Below are 19,755 nucleotides of genomic sequence, written 5' to 3'. Positions count from 1 at the left end.
TTTGACATGTCCTGTTCGGCTCCTTCCGTTCCTCCTTTATGTTGGAATACCTATGTATGTGTATGTGTGTGATTGATCATTGTGATATATCGCCAACTGGCAGTGCTAACACCTAGACGTCAACTTTAATTAATGTCCTCCGGCGGGGGCCACAGCCAGGATTGGTCTTTGTCCCTGACATGGGTTCTGGTCGAATTTAATTTCGTTTAAATTAAAAACGACCAGCACACAGTAGGTTGGGGGGATATTGTTGGTCCGATGTTGGTTTAGTGACAGATAAGCCATAAACAAGGAATTGAAACCCAACACCTGTTGATAACCCATACGACCACCACCGACGACCACGACGACGACGACAAGCCTCGTCGGCCTCATTAATTGCGCTAAACAAACAGGAAAAACGAAGGCAATGAATGAGATTGAGGTTGAGGTGTCAGGTCAGAGGAGCCAGCGGAGGAAGCCCAGTTACTGGGTGCAGCAGTGGCAGCAGTTACGCCCTCGGCTGGCTCACAAAATTTATGACCAGCTCATATGCAGCCGGATGGCAAGGACAGAACCAGAGTGTGGCTGTCTGGCTGGCAAGGATACCCAGAAACTGCAGCTGATATTGACTTTTTATGCTGACTGCAGGGCAATAAAAAGAGGGAAATTATTTACCTCTCGGCTTATGCTACAGACAGCAAACACATCCGCATGTGTGTGTGTGTGGGCGAGGCCAGGACAGGGGGAGGAGCTAAAAACCATTCAGCCAAGAGTCGAATCTAATCCCAAAATACAGCTTAGCTTTAATGGTCTCAAATTTAAATATTTGAGCTAGCAGCCAGCGATAAAATCTAAGGGATCCAAAGGAGACGTCTAGGAAATACACATAATTCGTAATTGAACTGATGGTAAGTGATAGAAATCGTTCCTACGTGCTTAGAGTGTCAGAGGTGGTGAAGCCATTGCGGAAGTCTTTGATGGTGAACCCCGAAGAGAAATTACAATAAAATTCCATTAAATGCCAGCCTTACCTTGTAATAATTCCCCCAAATTGCCACACCAATTAATCGCACTTTCATCTGAAATCTTTTCACAACTTTTCGCCCCGACAGCTAGACATTTATTTCCATATAGCCAGCAAGACTTTTGGCAACTGGCTGGCTGACAACGCTGCGTATGCTTAATCTGCTTTAATCCCCCGCCAGGCGAAGTAAGTAAGCTGCTCCGCGTAAGTATCCGGCCAAGATTATGGCTTATAAATCTTTATATATATATTGAACATATATACACCCTTATATAGCAATATCAATATCTATAAAGCCATCGATAGTTACTTTTTTTCAACTTTTTTTCAATGACATGTGAAAACATCAAAATTGTTTTCTAAAAAAAAAGAGGCGAAAGTAAAGCTTTCAGCCAGCGGAACATTAAATGCCTTTAAGTGCCAATTAATGTTTGACTTACACGAAGGCAAGGAGGCGGTGGAGATGATGGTTGGTTGACCGAAACATGAGCGGAGCATTTGCGGGGTTGGTCCTTCGTCCTTGTACATATATTCCATCCTGTGGGTAATGCCCCAGCTGCCGGACTTATGACAAAAGTATATACTATAACGCCTGCGGCTCTATATTGTTAGCACATACTTATCGTAACTTTGGGAGCGCGCAGTAAGACTTTTTAAACATCAATTATATTTACGTATCGGAGCGTATTAATGCCGGACACCCCCCAACCAACTTATGTTATATCCCTCCGCCTCCTTCTTGTTGTTTCCGTGGAAATTCCAGCTTGCATGGCCACACCTGATAAGCCTGCTCCATCGTCCGGTATTTACTGGTCGTCAGTTTCATTTATGACTGAAACTAATTAAACAAAGCCACCTCAGTCCTTTCATATGCGGATTTCCCTTCTTTTTGGCCACTTCGTTAGCCTCGACATGGCCAGAATGAAGAAGGAGCTCAATTTGCTTACACTTGTTTCGGTGTTCAGACCTCGAGGTTTCAGTTTCACTGACATCTCACGTAATTAAAAAAGAGTCGAGCTGGAAGAACAAACTCTTGATTAAGTGGGTGCAAAGTGTCAACAAATTATTCATTTACTCTGTAGTTGCTTCACCCTACCAAAAAAAAAAGAAAACACAAACAAAAAGCCAGTCAGTTGCAACAAAAAAAGCCAAAAGATAACAGTGAAAGCTTGGTAGGAGGAGGTGGAAAACTGTGGGCGAGTCTGGTGGCAAACTGAATGGAGTTTTAATTAACAACACCCTCTAGACAGAACCAGACAAAGCTTTAAACTTAATCCCCTTTACTGTCTGTGCTGTGATTTCAATTTGCCATTAAAAAATGCACACAAATGTCGAATCCTCATGGCTCTTTACGAGTATATATGGCTCTACTCTTCCTATACCTCCCTATAAACTTGAGTGGAATTCCTTTCGAATGGGGCAACTATCGACACGGGCAAATATTTTAAGAAATGATCAAAAATTCACCCTTGACATGCGTATGTATATACGCATTTTCCGAAATCCTAAAAAAACCCGTATCCTGAAAATCCCAACCAAACAAAATCAAAGTTCCTTTCTTTTCCTTTTTTTTCTTCCACATACTTTGTTTACTTTTACAACATTTTTCATCCATTCTTTGTTGTTGCTATTGTTGTTGTTGTTGCTGGCACTGTTATTGTTGGGGCAGCAATTTTTGTTTGCATAAATAAATTTGGAATGAAATCATGTGTCACATTAGCAGCAGCATCTATGCGCTGCTGTTTCTATCATGGCCTCCATTATTCCGCCGCATATCGATCTGGATTGACGTATATCCTTCGAGTTATATTATCATGATGTTGGTGTGGTTGGTGGCCGCCACATCTAATGCCATGTCCAGCGGGAAATTTGATTACAAATCAAAAATAATAACCCTGGAAATGCATTTCCAATGTTATTTATCCCTGCAGTGGTCCTGAATGCCAGGACATTGCTTAATTAAGTTCAGCAAATGATTTTTCAATTAACACTGGCGGCGAGGCAAAAGAAATGAAAGCGGAATGAAAATATTTATATTTACACAACAGGGACGACAGTGGCAAGAATAAGGCGGCATTTCCTCCTCGGGGTCCACTTGCAGTCCTCTCCATTCGATGGAGGGCAATAGCAATGTGGGCGGTACGGAAGCGGATGCGCTGCTGTCAATGTTGGCACAAATTGTTTGTCACGCAGTGCAAATACTTCGTGCTGTTGCTCTGGTATGCGGTATTATGCGCGATTTATTTCTCTGTCTGTGTGGCAGGAGCAACAGCAACAACAACAACAACAACAACAACAGGAGCAAAAGCAAGAGCACAACAAGGAGCAACACGAAGACAGCAGCAACATCAGAGAACACCAATGCCCCGCAGCAATGCCAGCACACAGTAAATTTGATATTTGTTGATTTTTCCGTTTTCCTACGCATTTGACCCAGCCATTCCACCAGCTTCATCTCGATCCCTTCTCCAGCTTCCCTCTCATCCTATTAGTATTTCCAACACAATTAAAGCCAGAAAAATGTGTAATATTAGACTTAAATGGTGAATAATGTTATAAGCTTCGAGGGAAATCTGTCAGCTTATTAACTCAACTTTACCTGGCTTCGAACAGAAAAAAAAAACATCCAACTCGCACCAACTTTTAATGCATTTTTATGAAGTTTTAGTACGCCGGTCTCATGGACCTGGGACTTAATTTTATTTACATTTTGCATTTTGCGCTCTAAAGTTGCCAAAGTAGTTGATTGGCTTTGCCTGCCACCAAATTGCAAAATAATTGCCAGAGCAAAAAGTGAAGACGACGACCGAAGGAAGTGCTAGGGGCACGGGGCAAGGGGAAGGTGGCAAGAACGATTGCGAAACAAGCTAATTTCATTGAAAGTGATGCTCGTTTGTGGGCTGCCACGTGGGTGGTCCATTACAACCTTTTGCAGTTGCAACAAAGGCAACAACACAAAACACAAAAAGCACACAAACACACTGCCAGCCAAGCACCGATGACGGCAAGTTTGTGTAATGTAATTAATTAATTACGGTGAAACAACGTAGTTACATGTACAGTTATGGCAGGATGGAAAGTGGTGGGTCACCACCATCACCACTACCACGGCTACAACGATAGGACAGCGATATTCCTTCGGTTTTATTAGCCAGCCAAGAAGCGAACCCTTTCTCTTTCCCTTTCGAGGACATTCCACCACGCATAGTTTCGTGTTTGCCCGGTAACTTAATTACAAATTATAGTGCAATTAATTTTGCGGCTTGGCATTATTAGGCGCATCCGGTGGGTAACACAAAACCTAGAAATGGAACCCATTCTCAGACACCTGGGACGGCGTTACCTTTTGGTAAGTAGATGAAAATTAAATGGAATCTGCCGCAAAGTGACCGGATCCGATTACCAAACGAAGTGAGTGAAAGTGCCAGATCTTAGTTATCCCAGTTAACCGCCAAGTGGATTAAATGGTCGACGGCAATCTCCAATGGCCACGTGTATACTCGTAGCGATAACCTGATATCCAATGTTATTGCTTGAGAATACACGTAGTTCACCGAGATTTGTTCAGCAATCAAACCAAGCCACTGAAAGCTATAAAAAAACTGCAGTTACTAGTTAATTTAACTGGAAAAACAGGTAATACCATAAAGTTTTTTAATCTGGCCTAATCTGGAGGTTCTAATGGATTATAAAAATAAATCGAGAAACTAACTTAGAGATGTGTGTTTTTTAGGTTAAATAGATTTTTTTACATACTAAATTATGGTTTTGTCGTTACTAGTTACGTCTGTCATCATAGTTGGAAAGTCGATTTATTATTATGGTGTTTTTTAACATTTTAGCTGTTTAGTTATTTAGTAATTTTTTAATAGACCTTTAACGCAATATCTTCAAACCACAAATTAGGGAAAATCTTAAAATAATTAACATTTAATCCGTTTTATTTACATTTAATGAGAAATTATAGAGAGAAATGGATTCTCATTTCCTTGTCTAGGAGTTTTACGTTTCTTACTTTTTGCAGGAAAAATAAGGTTGATTTAGGTTTTAGACTTAGCAGCGTAAAGTTTCCTTTTATATTTAATAAATATTTCTGTGTTTTTTTTTATAATTTTTATACTGAATACATATGCCAATATATGTATATGTGCCAGAGCAATTGATTTCGATTTGAGTTAATTGAATGGCATTGAAAGAATTTGTGAATTCAATGCTATCAAAGTGAACAATAATCAATATAAAGAATTTTTCCTATTAGCAGATTCACACAAAAGGCGCCAAATAATTGAATACGAGTACAAAGGCAAAACAAAGCACAGGTTTATTACTTTGAACTGTCAGTTGTAGTTATTAAAATTTTAATTACAATTCCCAAATATAACATTCACCGCAGGTCCTTACAAAAACTAGTAAATTAGTGTGTATGTAGATATGTTAGTTATTAACTTGGGCCTTTATTTTTGTCGAAAGCCTTGAGGAAATATTTGCTAAGGAAATATAAATACCCAATTAAAATGTTGTGCCTGTAATCACAGCTGGAAAGTAGGCAACACTTTGTTTGACTTCTGATTAACAGCATCCTCGGGGGTTTTCCGGAAGGATAAAAGGGGTTGGGGTGGTTGAAAAAAGATACTGCCGCGAGGGTGGCTCTCCAGGCTTGTGGAAGGGGAATGGGATTTGACAAGCCTTTTAAAACATAAAACACACCCACACGCGGAGGGAGCTATGTATGTATATATGTATGTGTGATTTGCATTAATGAGATGCAAATGATTTGTTTATTTATTTTTTTTTTTTTGCTGTCAGTTGCCAGCTTTTTTGTGGGGTTGTCTTTATTGAAAAGTTCTTGGCTGCTCCGGCCTCTGCTTCTGCTCCTGCCGGATGAAATGAGCAAATAATAAGAAAATATTGATAAAGATGTTAATCAAAGGAAGCTCACGTTGCTCATATAGGCAGTCGAGTACTTGCGACATAATAAATATGTATGTTTTTTTCTCCTTCCCCCGTCTCCCAACAACGACCCATCGGCATTTCTTGATGGGATCGCTCCATATCCCTCTTATCCATCTCCCCCGCCGAACCGAATGGAATTCTCCGGCTGTCACGGCTGTCTGGCCCGGAACGCCAACACTCCGTCATCGTCGCCATGATGTCCCTGCTCCTGTCTGAAGTCGCTCAGTGTCGGCACATACGACACAACACGACCCGCTGTTTATTATTGTAAGATACTTGGCTTGCTCACATCAGCGAACTGGAAGATATGCGCTGTGACAGCACAAGTTGCCACGACCAGGAGCAGCAGTAACGTCAATAGGAGTAACATCCACCAGGAACAGCCGTCGAAGGAAGATGCTCTTCAGACAATTTGCATTGTTTTATTTACACATTTTTTGTGGCGAAACTTTTGGCAGAGTGCGCGAAGGAACATTCCAATGGCTATGGATCGTTTTGGTTAGGATTTTCACATTCAGGCGAATCTTTATAGTTAAATGTATACTCATATCCAGCTGCCGTCCACTTAAAATTGAGTTTGGCCTACATGAAGTGACATAATCTAAACTCTAAATCATAGTAAAGCGTACAGAAATTAAAAGTAAAGCTAGATGGGGCATCTGGCACGTGCCTCAAAAACTCATAAAAGACTGAAATTGTAAAATGAATGTTCTTTTTCAAAATAGTGCTGTTACCACTCAACCGAGCAATCTCTGTGTAAAATTTGATCCCCAGAATTGTTCGCCGTAAAATCCTTATCCTAGAAATATCCATCGTACGACTACCACGAATTGGTTTCGCTCAGTTTGTTTATAAGACAGAAATATGCAAAACAGGCATCAACTTCTGATGAAGCATAATTTGTTTGTGTTCCAGTCAAATTAAATTGCCAGCGAGGGCTATTAACATTTATGTAAATTACATAACCATTTTCGGATTCATTAGACCCAAAAACAACGTCCAGCTGGAGATGTTCACCCCGCAGAATATAAAAAAAAAACGTACGTATACTTGATTTATGTGGTATATATTTATACACATTTAGAAATAACATTTTGTTTTTAGCAATAGCAAATAGTCATAGCTACTAGTATTAGTTTAGTGTATAAAGTTAAGAATTATAAACCGTTTTCGAACTTCGATAATCCGACCTCCATTGCTTATTGAATAGCTAGTTCTACAAACATGTCGCCACACTCACTCAATCTTGTATTATAGATTGGAGTTACAATCAAATAAACCATGTACAAAGTAGGTATTAACTTAAAAGCAATCGAAAAACAATAAAATTACAAATAAAATAACTTCACAGTTATAATATTGCAAACTATGTGTATATATGTGTCAAACATTCAACGATATCTTCTTTTTTCATGAATATTCACAGTGTTGTTTTTGTGATGCCTTTTCTTGCGGTTTTTAATGATGTTTTAACAAACAAACAAAATATATTACAGTTGACAATTTTATGGTATTTCATAAAGTTAAAGCAAAGAGCTTGGGCTAACAGCAGCAGTGTTTGGCATAGGCATGGTTATCGGCCGGAAGGGCTTACGGCTGTTTGTCCGTCCGTTTGGTTGGTGTTGGGGTTCGAGGGTGAGCTCGGGATTCGTCGTGGGTTAAAGGCAGCTCGAAAGTTAATTAAAAATGTTCAACGCATTTTTCTCAATAAGCGGGGCAAACAAAAGATGGGTAAAAAAAGAAGGAAAGTTTAAAAAGCGACTAGCTTGTGGTATATTTCTCCGTACATGCGTTGCGGCTTCTCACGTATTTGGCTAATTAAAAAGGCGTGCAACATTATTAATATGTATATATGTATATCCTGACTTTTCCTTGCAGGTGCAAGCAGGTCAACTACGCGTTCCCGTTACTCGTTTTTAGTCGGAGCTCAAACACGTTCTCACACACTCACACACTCGTTTTACCCCACTCAGAATACCCATATCTACCCATCCATCCAGACCCTTACAGACACACACACGCACACACACATTTACACGCTCACATTCGAATCGGAGAGGGGCGTCGTGAGTCGTGGTTGATCTCCGGACATAAGTACACCAGACAAATTATCTAAAATTTACTAGCTCTTTTATGTATAGCATCTTGTTATGTGGGTAGCTATTTTCGGGATGGTTGGGTTTGGTTTTCGGGGGCTCGCCACTAATGCCTTGCTTATTCTGCTGATGTTTCTCCTGTTCCTGTTCCTTTTCCTGTTCCAGTTGTTGTTGTTGCTGTTTCTACTGCTGCCGTTGTCACTTGGTTTGATGTATGTTGTGAAGTTTTCATTAGCTGCTGCTCCTGTGCCTTGTGGTTTGTGCCAGCATTGAGTTGGCAATTTGCTGCTGACGTTGGGCTGTCGCCTTCTATAAAATCAACTGTTTGCCTGTCATCCATCATTGGCCTGGCTGCTGGCGGTCCCTCTCCAGCTCCTCTCGCTCCTACCTCTGTTGCTCCTGGCTCAGAGGATTGTTTTGACGTGGCAACTGCTGATGTTGCTGCTCCTGCTTCTGCTGTCGCGGGCTCGTCCGGTTTGTTTTTCTGCCTCTGCTGCTGCTGCTGGTCATTCATAATGCTGTGAGCTTGTAGTGGGCAGCTTTGCTTTTCACCTGATGCCATTGCTGCTGCGGATGCCCCCTCAGCTTTCAGCAACTCTGGCAAATTATTTTCTAATTGCCTCGCCTTTGGCTGGGTCTGATGGACACCGACGTGGGTGTGGATCAGGGTCTGATGTGGCTGTTGAGTGCCGTCCATTGAGGGCGTTGCTGCAACAGTAGTTTCATCCGACATATTTATAATATCCGCCGCAACGGAATTTAGATTTTCCAGCGTCTTGGACATGCTTGCTTCTGGCCCCTCATCCAGTTGTTTTTCCTGCTTCTCCGGACGCCCAATCTCCACCTCTTGAACGCTCTTGTCTTGAGCTGCTTCCGCTCCCGTTGCTACTGCATCATTTATGCCCGATGTTGTTGGCTGTTTGCGTCCCTGATTTGTTTCGACATCTGAAATATGCAGAGAATTTGAAGGCAGAGTGAAAATAAAACAGGAAATGACAAGCGAAACATTTACAGTGAATATTTTCCTGCGAATTGAGAAATAATTTCATGCATATTACGATTATTGTATACAGACAGACAGAAAGACAGACGTTAAGAGCAGCTTTGGTGCTCTTACTCTCTCTCTCTCTCCCTATGGCTATTGAATGTTCTTCAAAAATTGAGGGTTCCTTGGATCCCGGTTTTACTACCTCCATCACCAAGCCAATCCTCTACAGTTGGCATTTATTGCCACTGAATCCGTTATTTGCTTATTTGTATTGCATGTTTGGTTGTTACCAACTCACACACGCGCGTCCGGGGGCGAAAGGGATTTCCCGTTTGTCGAGTGGAATTCAAATTTGAATTTATCTTCCAAACGATTTCACACACAGCCAAAAAGGACTCTTCGTGGCAACCAAAACTGGTCTGGCAACGGAAAAAATGCTGGCTTACAATACTACTAGACGAAGTTAAAATATTCTTTAAATTTAAGCTTGCACTATGTAGTAATGTGAATAGTTAAGATTCAATTATGATAACCTACTTTTAGCTAATTACTCAAAGACTGGATTTTAATAAATTTTACTTTTCCACCTAAAAACAAGCTGATAATGCTAATAATAACATTTTATAACTCAATTAGTTCATTCAACGAACAGATGCAATTAAAATGCGAATACTGACGGCTTATAAAATCATATATTTCTTTGAAAAAATATCCTTTGATGCGAGTATTATGCCCACTGAAAGGGTATGCAAATGGTGGCCGCAAAAGTTAAGAGTTTAAGCCCTCAATGCGAAAGGCAATGAAGTGTGCTGGCCCCACTCAATTAAGGCGAGGGAATGTCGCCAAAGCTTACCTGCTGCTTCGTTTGTTGCTGTTGCTGTTGGCGTTGCTGTCGTGGTCGATGTTGCTGCTGCTGATGCTTCTGTAGTTGCAACATTGCCGCTGGTGGGTTCATCATGTGCCACCGCCTCGCCCCTTTGGACAGCTCCGGCTGCTGCCATGGCGGCTGCCACCTGATTGCGCAAGCCAGGTATATCGGCCACGTTAATACGCTGCAGACGCACCTGCATCAGGCGTGCGTTTCCGCCGTGTCCCAGAAAGACTCGGCGGACGGTGGCGAATTGCTCGCGGCCCTGCAACCACTGTCCCACCACAGGCAGTCTTCTCAGATTGGCCAAGGCCACGCCCACGGCGGCAGTGGGCCCAGGCTGTCGCTGTTGCTCTTGATGTTGTTGTTGCTGCTGCTGATGTTGCTGTTGCCCCTGGCGTTGTGCTGCAAGTTGGCTGAAGAGACGAGTGACTATGAGACGGGCACGTTGCATGGACGCCTGCTGGCCAACAGCTTCTCCTCCTCCAGCTCCAGCTCTTGCCTCTTCTCCAGCGGCAGCGCCACCAGCACCTCCTGCTGCCGCAGCTCCTCCCGCTGCAGCTGCAGCACCAGCTGCCCCCTGATTGCGTGTGATGATGAAGACCTGGTGCTGGGCCATGATGGCTGGCAACTCGTACCGGTGAAAGAAGAATACCATTGAGTGCTGGAAAATCGAGAGTAAGAGAGTCAGTCTCAGACAGATATATGGAGCAGATAGGATGAGAGGTTATGCCACGGTCGCCGGGCACGTGAGCCACGAATCGGTCTGCACGTGAGCCTCTGCCCGGCTGGAAACAATGCCACAATGCCAAAACCGGAGAATGGAGAATGGCAATTTGTCATGCACTTGACAGGCGTAAACATGGCCAGAGTTCGTTTCCATCATTGTCGCAGCGGCGTTGCATAACGCATTCATTACTCGCCATGGTTACGCCATGCGGCTACGTGTATACCCACCTGGATGAACAGGTACGACGAGAGCAGCGCCAGCGTCCTGTACTGTCCACTGAAGCGATAGTGATACGCATAGAAGGCAAAATGGTACAGATAGAAGAATCTGCAAGTGAACAAACAAAAAAGGTTAGCGCCAGGTTCAAAAACAATTGACACCGGGATAGGATGCTAGAGTCCTTTTACAGTCAATGATTTGGGAAAAGGTAATTACTTTAAGGCTGATGATTATGATTATATCTATATTCTTGGTAAAGAATTAAATTAAAATAGTGATAAAATAATATAGACAAGGGCACAATCTAGGGTTGCTATGTAAAGTGGAAACGGCATATTACTTTATCTGACGCTAACTAAAAAAACATTTACCCCACTTAAGTTGTGACCAAAGTGTCAAGCACTTAAGGAAATCGAGAACCAATCTTGGTATTGAACAGAAACAGTTTACATAAAAGAAACAGCTCTACAATCTGTTTTAAAGTTGCTACAAATCGTGTCTGTGGCTTCGGAACCCACATCAAATATCAACGATCGACGGGGTTGATGTTTTTGGAGCGTGATTACCATTCCACAAAAATGTATTTAGCTGACAAAAATAAAAAGCGAAAACATATTGGTTTCTATTTTTCTATTTTTCCGCCACCTCCTTGAAGCTGCCATTCTGTTTTTTTGTTTTTTTTTTTCGATGGGCTGAGAATAAGCTGCGGAGAAATGGGTCAGACATGTGGTGGATGGAGGAACGGCCCTGGGAAGCACGGGCCATGACATAAGAGTAACAAGTAACAGTAGCCGAGGCGGACAAATATCAAACTGCCAAGACAACAGAGGCGATGGCTAGAAACGGAAACAACAATGGCCGAAGGAAGGAGGAAGGCTGGCTGAAAAAACACTCAAGAGGATTTAATAATATAAATAATTGCTGGCCCTGTTAGCTGAATTGTTGCTGGCCAAAGACAACAAATAAAAAACACAATGGATGGCCATAACAACAATAACAACAAACAGAAGCAACAATAATGACAACGAAGGCGACTCATTGATAAGCAATGGACGAGCGGACAAACAGCTTGACAACCGGACAGAAGACCTTTTGGCGTGGCCAGCGGAATTCAACTTTAGTTTATTTTTACAGCCATCAGGAACGAGGGGGATTGGATCCATATCGGAATCGGGATACGGATAGGGTTTTGGGGGCATGTGGGCATGGCCATGATTGAGTTATGTTATTGAATTTAATTCGAGTTGATTGTGTGCACACACACACACACACGCACAAATACATAGACCGACAGATAGACAGACAGAGTAACCCAGAACTATCGACCATCAATATCAACAGCGACAAATGAAGACACACGACTCTTATTTAGCAAGCCTTTCCAGGGCATTGCGCAAGCAGAGGAGCATTGAGCATTATGGACATATCCCCGCCAAACGCTTGCTAGCAATTTCCTCAATTTCCCTCCGCCGCTCTGACACATGGCCACATGGCTATACAACACCACAGAGGACCCGAATCCTCGAATGCCGGGAAAAGGAAGTGCGGGCTGCAGACACGTAGACAACACTTATCGCCCGTTCGTTTCCGTTCCATTCGCTTTCCTAATGTAGCGTAGCGTTGACAAGCAGCAACGCCTTGTGTCCCCGCTTCCGTTCCTTTCCCTTTCCTTTGCTAATACTCCTTACCCTTTCTCTGTCGCAGCTCCTCATCAACCCACTTGCATTGCCTGCGGTGGCACAGTGCACTGACATCATCGTATCCTTCTTATTGTCATTCATTTTATTCATGTTATTGTGAAGTATTCTCATAAGGACACTTCAAGATTCCTTTTGTGGATGACCCTTTAAACTCCTAACTTTTCTATAAGACCTTAACCTTTAACCCTTTCTGTAGTAACTATTAAGATGTGAAAGATATTTAGTTTAAACTTACTTTTAGGTAACTTATAAAACTTAATTACAATCTTTGCAGCAATCTTGCTTTTACTGATAAAACAATCTACCTGTAATACACCTGCAAAAGGGTTTAGCCAAACTCCTTATATTTACCAGATATTCCCATTTGAGAAAAACAAATCTCAAAACAATGTATTAAGTCCAAGTACCTTTATTCCCTCCAAGAATTGTGAATCCCTATTCTCGTACAACTCTTTCACTGCAATGGCTCAATCAGTTTCCAGTCAACATAGACCAGTGTGCGATGTGGCAGGACGGATGTGCGCCAGGCAAATACTGTTGGCTTTCATATCCTTCGAACCGAGAGCGGAAATGGTTGGGGCAAGGGCGGAGGTAGGATGGCAAATAGGACAACTGTTGCATGTGTCTGGTTCTGAGTATGAGTACGAGAAGTAGGAGGAGTCTGAGTCTGAGCGTGGTTAAGTAAGCACCACAGCTCAACCTGATGGCAAGTGTGAAACGGTGCTGTTGGTCGTGTCAGTTCCTCCAGCAACGATGATCCGATCTGCGTCATAAGTGTTTATTTGTTGCAGGTAAACAGAAAGGGAGAATGCGAAGGAAGATGAGCGGGATGAGGAGAAGCAGCTATGTATGCATATGGGGGGATTCGTAATAGTTAAAGTGCTCAATGAGCTTGTAAGCTCTTCTGATGGTATGGTTGCTTTTAATAGCATTTGCATAGATGGGATTGCATATCTTTGGCACTAGTACCGAGTGCTGCAGGGTTAATAGCAGTATCAATTCCGCCTGATGCAAAAGGTGTATCAATGGGGTCGATTCAAGCGGGAGAAATTCAAAGGCGGGCTATCGCGGTGAATGAATGCAACTCGAAACTTAATTGAAATATCACAAAAAGTGAAGTATTTGTCCTGCAAACACTACTCTCCTCTCGCTCTCCTTCTGTCTCTCTTTGTTAAATGCGTGAAAACGACCCATTTTCATGCATAAATTGGAACAGAGATGTCGCATATGCAAACAGTAGACAAAGGCACGTTGCGCATACGCCATGTTAACAAACAAAACAAGCTGAAACTGAAACAAACAGAGCACAAACACACACAACAATGAAGCGATTTTGCCTCGTTATGAGCACTCATCAACTGCACCTTTGAACAACACCCAACCAACAAGGATACGCCCTGCCGCTCGCCCTAGTTGCCACCCATCAAAGACCTACCCACCCCTCCTCCCCGTCCCTTTATTTTCGAGCCACTTCTGTTGATGGGGGTCGCCGCCCGCGCGGTTGGACAAAAGTTATGGCAGAAAAACAAACTTGACGCAATTATACTTTGCGTAACATGATCTCAATCAACACGAAAACAGCCAAAGGAGTGCAAAGCGAAAGGAAAATGCCAGCCCATTCCCTTATTCCCAGTTTTCCGGGACCTCTTCACCATGGTTGCCAATGCCGTTGACGTTGAGGCTAACCCGCCGACACCGTGGCCACCTTTACAGACCGAGAAGCAATGGCAACAATGGCAGGCGAATATATATGTTATATGGTACCTCTACCAATCCTATATATATAAATATATATATATATATATTCTCTATGTTTGTTAGCGTAACAAGCGTGTAAACAGCAGGGCGAAAGCGGAGACGAAGGCGGCTACTTGAGGCGCGCTACTGTAACCGACCTAAACCCCTTCCCAATCATTTTAGCCCCCCTGGCTCCGGGTTCCTGGCATTTGCTCTTTGAAGCCTTGGTCCTCAGCTTCCTTACCAGCTTTCTTGGTGCGACAAACAATCTGCGCAAGACTTTGGATTTTGAGGAGGCAAAGGCGAAGGCAGAGGAGTTTGAAGTGGGGCCAACAGGCAGGTGTTTCTTTTAGCTTTTCCTGTGCGTTTGCAGCTCATTTAATACGTGTCGTCTGCCCCGTGCCTGGCAACCAGATTTAAGCACAAAAGAAGCATTACGCGCCACAAGAAGCCACAGGGCAAAATAAGAAGCCTGGGCCGGAGTGGTGAAAGGGCTGAGAGATTGGGGGTAAAGTTGGGTGTCAGGGGCTTATTATACTCCCATTCGTGGAGCGAGTATAACGAGTGTAGTTAGGGGGTAGTCGGGCGGCCTCGTTAAACGGCGATTAAGAAGAGCCAAGGCAGTCGCTCCTTTGATGACTTTAAAGTCCCTTAAAAGTCAATTAGAATGAATTGAAGGCAATTGACAGGAAGTTCAGAAGGTTAGTTGGCTGGCTAAAAGCCGAAGTACAAACTGGCTTTGTTGCCCCGCTTCAACGTTTGGCCACTTGACAGTTTTAAGCTTCCAACTGCCAGTCTGCAATTGCCATTTGCAATTCACGTTGATTGCAACTTTTAGCAAAGTTTAAGTACACAAATTAGTCTATGCAATGAAATTAATACCATTTGGCGGACTGCAAGGGAGTGGAGAGCGGGTGGCGGGTGGAGGGGATGGCTGGGCTAAAAATGTAGCTAAAAAGCGAAAAGCGCCGCCAGCTTGTTTGTCTTGTATGCTAACTTCAATGCCAGCCGGCTTGGGCCTTAACTGACTGCCTGCCTTCCACAGACCAAGTTAACCGCAAAAACAGGCGAGCAAATACGGAAGCAGGGAGCTAAAGGATCGAGCGAGTCATCCCCAACTCCTTGCTGCCAACAAGTCAGGAAGGAAGTCAGGAAGGAAGCAGCAGAACAAGCAATCCCGGCCCTGTAACCCATAACCGCAGGACCAACAACAGCGGCGCCAGCAAGAACAAGAAAAAAGCTCTAATTTGCAATAACGAAATCTGGAATACCCTTGTGGGTGAATATGGTAAGGTTGAAATCGCATTCTTTTAATTTGTTTAACTTAACATTGTGCGAAATATTAACTTAAGTTAAAGATCTACTCTCTAAAATCAGTTAATAAAGCGGTCGATGGAAGCAAGTACCAAAATCCGAATGTTTCGCCAACAAACTCCGCCTATATCAAATTACAGAACAACCCTTTGATAGGGTATAAAAATACTGTTCCGGAAACCCCTTTCACCGCTTGGGGCAGTCAATAACAGCAAAATTAAACCGTAGGAAAGCACACACACCACACTCCAACTCTCCTCTCACCCTCATCCAGAATACACCCTCCAGACATACAAAACACTCACAAACATGCATTTATGGTTCCGGTGGAGTGTCCTGGCCATATGGCATATGGATATAGCGAGGACCTAGCACTGAATTAATTTTACTTAAAGCAAAGTCCAAGCAGCTGCCCCCAAGAAGGAAGCTCCTTGGACTTGGACTTAGGACTCAAGCCCATACCCAATCAATGTCCTTTATAGCTACCTGTAGCACAAGCAACATCAGATATTGTTTGCCATTCAATTGCACAGAAAAGGATTCACCCCGGTACATTGCAATTGGATATTTTTTCATTCAAAAGTTTTGCAAAAAAGTTTGACAATCTGGGCGAGCAAATGATGAGTTATGCGAAACTCCAAGGAGCAGCCAGACACAAAAGATATTTCTTTTGGCCAGGTGCACATCACAACCTAACAGATTAGTAGCCTGGACTCGTCCTGGGGGAAACTATCATCGGAATCTAGACTACCTTTTCATCTTCACTGTCGATATTCGAGAGTCAAAGATGCCTTATGCGTGCCTTCCATAAATTTTTAATTTGTGGCCCAGTAGACATAAGAACACAAATATAGACAGCAAGGGAGCTGGAGGAGGTGCGCTATGTCCTCCTGTCTAAATGATGTTATCGTCTGGCCTTTTCCCAGATGCTATTTCCATAAAAATCCATGACAAGCTGTGGACAAACAAGCCGGGCACATTTAAAATCATTCGCGGCAATGAATCTTTAATGAATATAAATACGACAAGTGGTCCTCGAAGAGACGAGACACTCCACTCCTCGGTTGCCAACAAGATTTTTCGGAGCACTGATAGCCTTTTAATTCGGCGCAAATTACGCAAAATCAACACCGCAAGGCGGCGAGGCCAGTGATTGAGGATGGATGCATGCACATGAATTCATAATCAAGGCGTGCGGACCTTGGCCCATGGTAAAAAGGGAATTTTCGAGTGTCTTCTTGAATTATTGATGGTCCGTTCGGCGCATCGTGGAAATTGATGTCCGGAAAAGTTGCCGAAAAAAAAAAATAAGATGAAAATAATTTTTTGCGGCGGCCGTTCTCAATTATGCAAAGTGCGCGTAATAAACCGCAAAGTAGCTCCGCTTCTCGTGAAGATGGGGTTGTCCATCCGTTCCTGACGTGCATGGTCATTAATGTCGATCGAACGGGTATGAGCGACTCTAAATTTCCACCGTTTTTTTTCACTCTTCGCATTTCCCCCTTTTGTTATGGGGCAGCAGCGAGTTTATTTAAATGTTTGCTAATGGTGCGGCTCAGTTGGTTGGGGCAGATGGTCGGGAGCTATATGGTGGCTATATGGAAAAGAGGCGCTTGGGTTACGCTTGTTGACTTAAGTGATGAAATTCTCTGTTTGCCGGTGTCTGTGTATGAGTGGGTGGATGGACGAACTGTTAGAGGAACGGACACCCGGCCCCAGGCGAAGGGGTGGCCACTGGTCGATTTGTTCTGGCCCCGGGGGAGGCTTGCGCAAGCCAAGTTAATTTTCAAATAACAACCGGGACGCCAGCGGTTTGGACTGGGAGAAGAGTGCAAAATACCCGGACTGAGACCAAAAGGAAAGGAAAATATGCGAACCGAACGAAATGAACTGTTAAGTGCTGATGACGGAGGTGGGAAATGGGACGGATTGGGATGGCCAAGATGCCGGGTGGAAGCTATTATCTATGGCTGGGCAGAGGCAACATAGATGCTGGAAAGGATTGCAGACTTAATGTAATTGAATTTGTCATTTGTTCGAGCCACGGACGATTTCACAGTAACAGAAAAAAATAAACATGGTCGGAATGGAGAAACTCTTTTGGTCACAATTGAGAGAGTGTTGTTGCCAAATTGGTACGCACCTGAGCCAATGACGCTTGGTGATGCTCGTGTGACAGCAGATGGCATCATATTGATCCGCAATCCAGACAATCAGTATGATGTAGAAGGCCGTGGTAGTGTCATTGAAGAACTCTGACATGATGGCTTCCATTCCTGCAGAAAAACACATACAAAGGTTAATGGCAATGCAAATTAATCAGTTGACAGGGGTTTTCCACACCTACGAGCGCCAGTATGACAGTAAGCAAAGGAGCAATAGGAAACCGCGCGGACACGTTGTATTCCAACATCTGTAGCAAATCGACTGTAAAAGAAAATTGAGTCTTTAAAGTCTATCAAATCTTGACGAGGTTGTTGAATTTTACTACCTATGAAGACAAAGATCTGATGATGAGAGTAGCGCAGCAGCATGGACACCGAAAAGGTCTGAAACAAAATGTAATTTTAGTAACTATTTAGTCCTCATAATCTCAATTAACTTACAAATAACAGCATCACACAAAAAGCAGCTGGATAGCTGCTCCAGGCTGCCCACCACATGGACACAAAGCGATAATGCTCGCCGGTAATCACATTGCGCAAGTATCCCTTGTTTTCCTCCTGCTCGGCTATTGTTCTTACGGAGGCCATCAGTAAGTCATCATAGCTACAAGAGTAAAGGAATTGTTTAACAAATACAGCTTATACTCATAACAAAAAATCTATTTTTACCCCAGCATACGCTTCAGCAAGTATCGCGTCAGGCTGTCTCCAAAACACTTGTCCGTATCGGGATCCAGTTGAACAGTGAGAACGGGAATACGTAAGCGCTTACGCGTTGACGACGACAGCCGTAGGTGACCGTATTCCAGCGAATACTCCACAATGTACTGCTCCTCTGCAATTGAAAAGGTTATTAGAATGGTTCGTATGTAATCAATTAATATAATAACCTACCATCATCTTCTTCGTTCTTGAGCTGTATTGCATTGGGATGGTCGTAAGTGTCAAGGATGTTGACAGCATCAAAGTAGTAGTACAGGGATTCGTTACTGTAGGCAAACGTGGGTCTAACGGGCAGTCCCAGCCTGCTCAGAATAGACTCATACCGCTTGAGACTGTTGTGGTTTTCCAATGTTTGTGGTCCAATATTGTAGTAACTAAAATATATTAAGTAATGAAAATCAACTCTTTACTTCTAATGCCCTGTATGCTCACTAAGAATCTTTCAGGGAACGGACTATTTCTTGGTCCCGCTTAATGCCCTGCCAAATGGCCCGCTTTTCGGCGAGGTGGGGAATGATCTCCACTCTATATAAGGATAAATCAATTAAGAATGAATGAAGAAAGATTCCAAGATAAATCCCTGCCTTATGACGCCTTCGCGTGGCCAGTTTTTAACGCCCTCTAGGCAGGTACAGGGGTTCTTGATGAAGGAGTTATGCACGTAGGCGAGCGTGAAGAAGAACAGCAGGGCCTTGGCCAGCAGCAGGAACTCAATGGTCATCTGCACCTTTCTGGAAGAGGAGACATGTATGTAGAGATAAGGGTGGATAGATAAGGAGTCCAATGACTCTTACCGTGGAACCAACTCCGCATAGGCGGCCGCCGCCCGAAAATAAATGGCATGGAATAGTCGATCCCGCATATTCATCATGTTATTCTGCAAGTCAAGGCAAAGATAAGGGTGCTAAACAAACATGATGATCCATGGGTAATTACCTGGCCTCCACCGCCAAGTCCGCCAGGTAGCACCCGATTGCGCCCGTTCCCATTTACATTGCCGTTGATGTTATTGATTGCGTTGGCCACCGCGATCTCGGCAGCATTGTCCGGCAGCACAGCGGCCATGGTTGGAGTTGAAGGCTGTTACTTCCGCGTCTAGTTGGACGCTCTTCCGCAGTCCAATCCGATCTCAGTCTTTGAATATTCTCAATCTTAATCTCAGAGAGTTGGCTGAAATTCACTTGGCGGACCACAACAACAAAGTCCCCTGTAGCCACCACTACTGCTAGCGATAGCACTATCGATAGATTAGAAAA

At 43.4% G+C, this 19,755-nt stretch overlaps 1 protein-coding gene across 1 annotated transcript; it reads right to left on the bottom strand.

Annotated features, from left to right (window-relative positions):
* Positions 1 to 7,006: 7,006 nt before the first annotated feature.
* On the bottom strand, positions 7,007 to 19,706 carry LOC108113123. The gene is made up of 13 exons (XM_017223626.2): positions 19,436 to 19,706; positions 19,294 to 19,376; positions 19,084 to 19,230; positions 18,932 to 19,024; positions 18,671 to 18,873; positions 18,446 to 18,611; positions 18,218 to 18,380; positions 18,103 to 18,160; positions 17,955 to 18,038; positions 17,755 to 17,887; positions 10,869 to 10,968; positions 9,897 to 10,575; positions 7,007 to 9,000 (listed from the first exon to the last, which is right to left on the bottom strand). Exons 1-13 carry the CDS (start codon positions 19,562 to 19,564, stop codon positions 8,174 to 8,176), a joined length of 2,865 nt encoding a protein of 954 aa, XP_017079115.1. The 5' UTR covers positions 19,565 to 19,706; the 3' UTR covers positions 7,007 to 8,173.
* Between the last annotated feature and the right edge of the window lie 49 nt (positions 19,707 to 19,755).

The sequence above is a fragment of the Drosophila eugracilis genome, unplaced genomic scaffold (genome assembly GCF_018153835.1).
Source record: "Drosophila eugracilis isolate 14026-0451.02 unplaced genomic scaffold, ASM1815383v1 contig_90, whole genome shotgun sequence".
Classification (NCBI taxonomy): Eukaryota; Metazoa; Arthropoda; class Insecta; order Diptera; family Drosophilidae; genus Drosophila; species Drosophila eugracilis.
This window is presented reverse-complemented; position numbering and strand designations above follow the sequence as displayed.

Excerpts from the sequence above, each read along its gene's own strand:
- LOC108113123 (XM_017223626.2), bottom strand. The coding sequence starts at position 19,564 with ATGGCCGCTGTGCTGCCGGACAATGCTGCCGAGATCGCGGTGGCCAAC. Across the intron at positions 18,381-18,445 it reads TTGCTGAAGCGTATGCTGGG|CTATGATGACTTACTGATGG; the intron begins GTAAAAATAGAT and ends TTACTCTTGTAG. Across the intron at positions 17,888-17,954 it reads TGTCATACTGGCGCTCGTAG|GAATGGAAGCCATCATGTCA; the intron begins GTGTGGAAAACC and ends GTTTTTCTGCAG.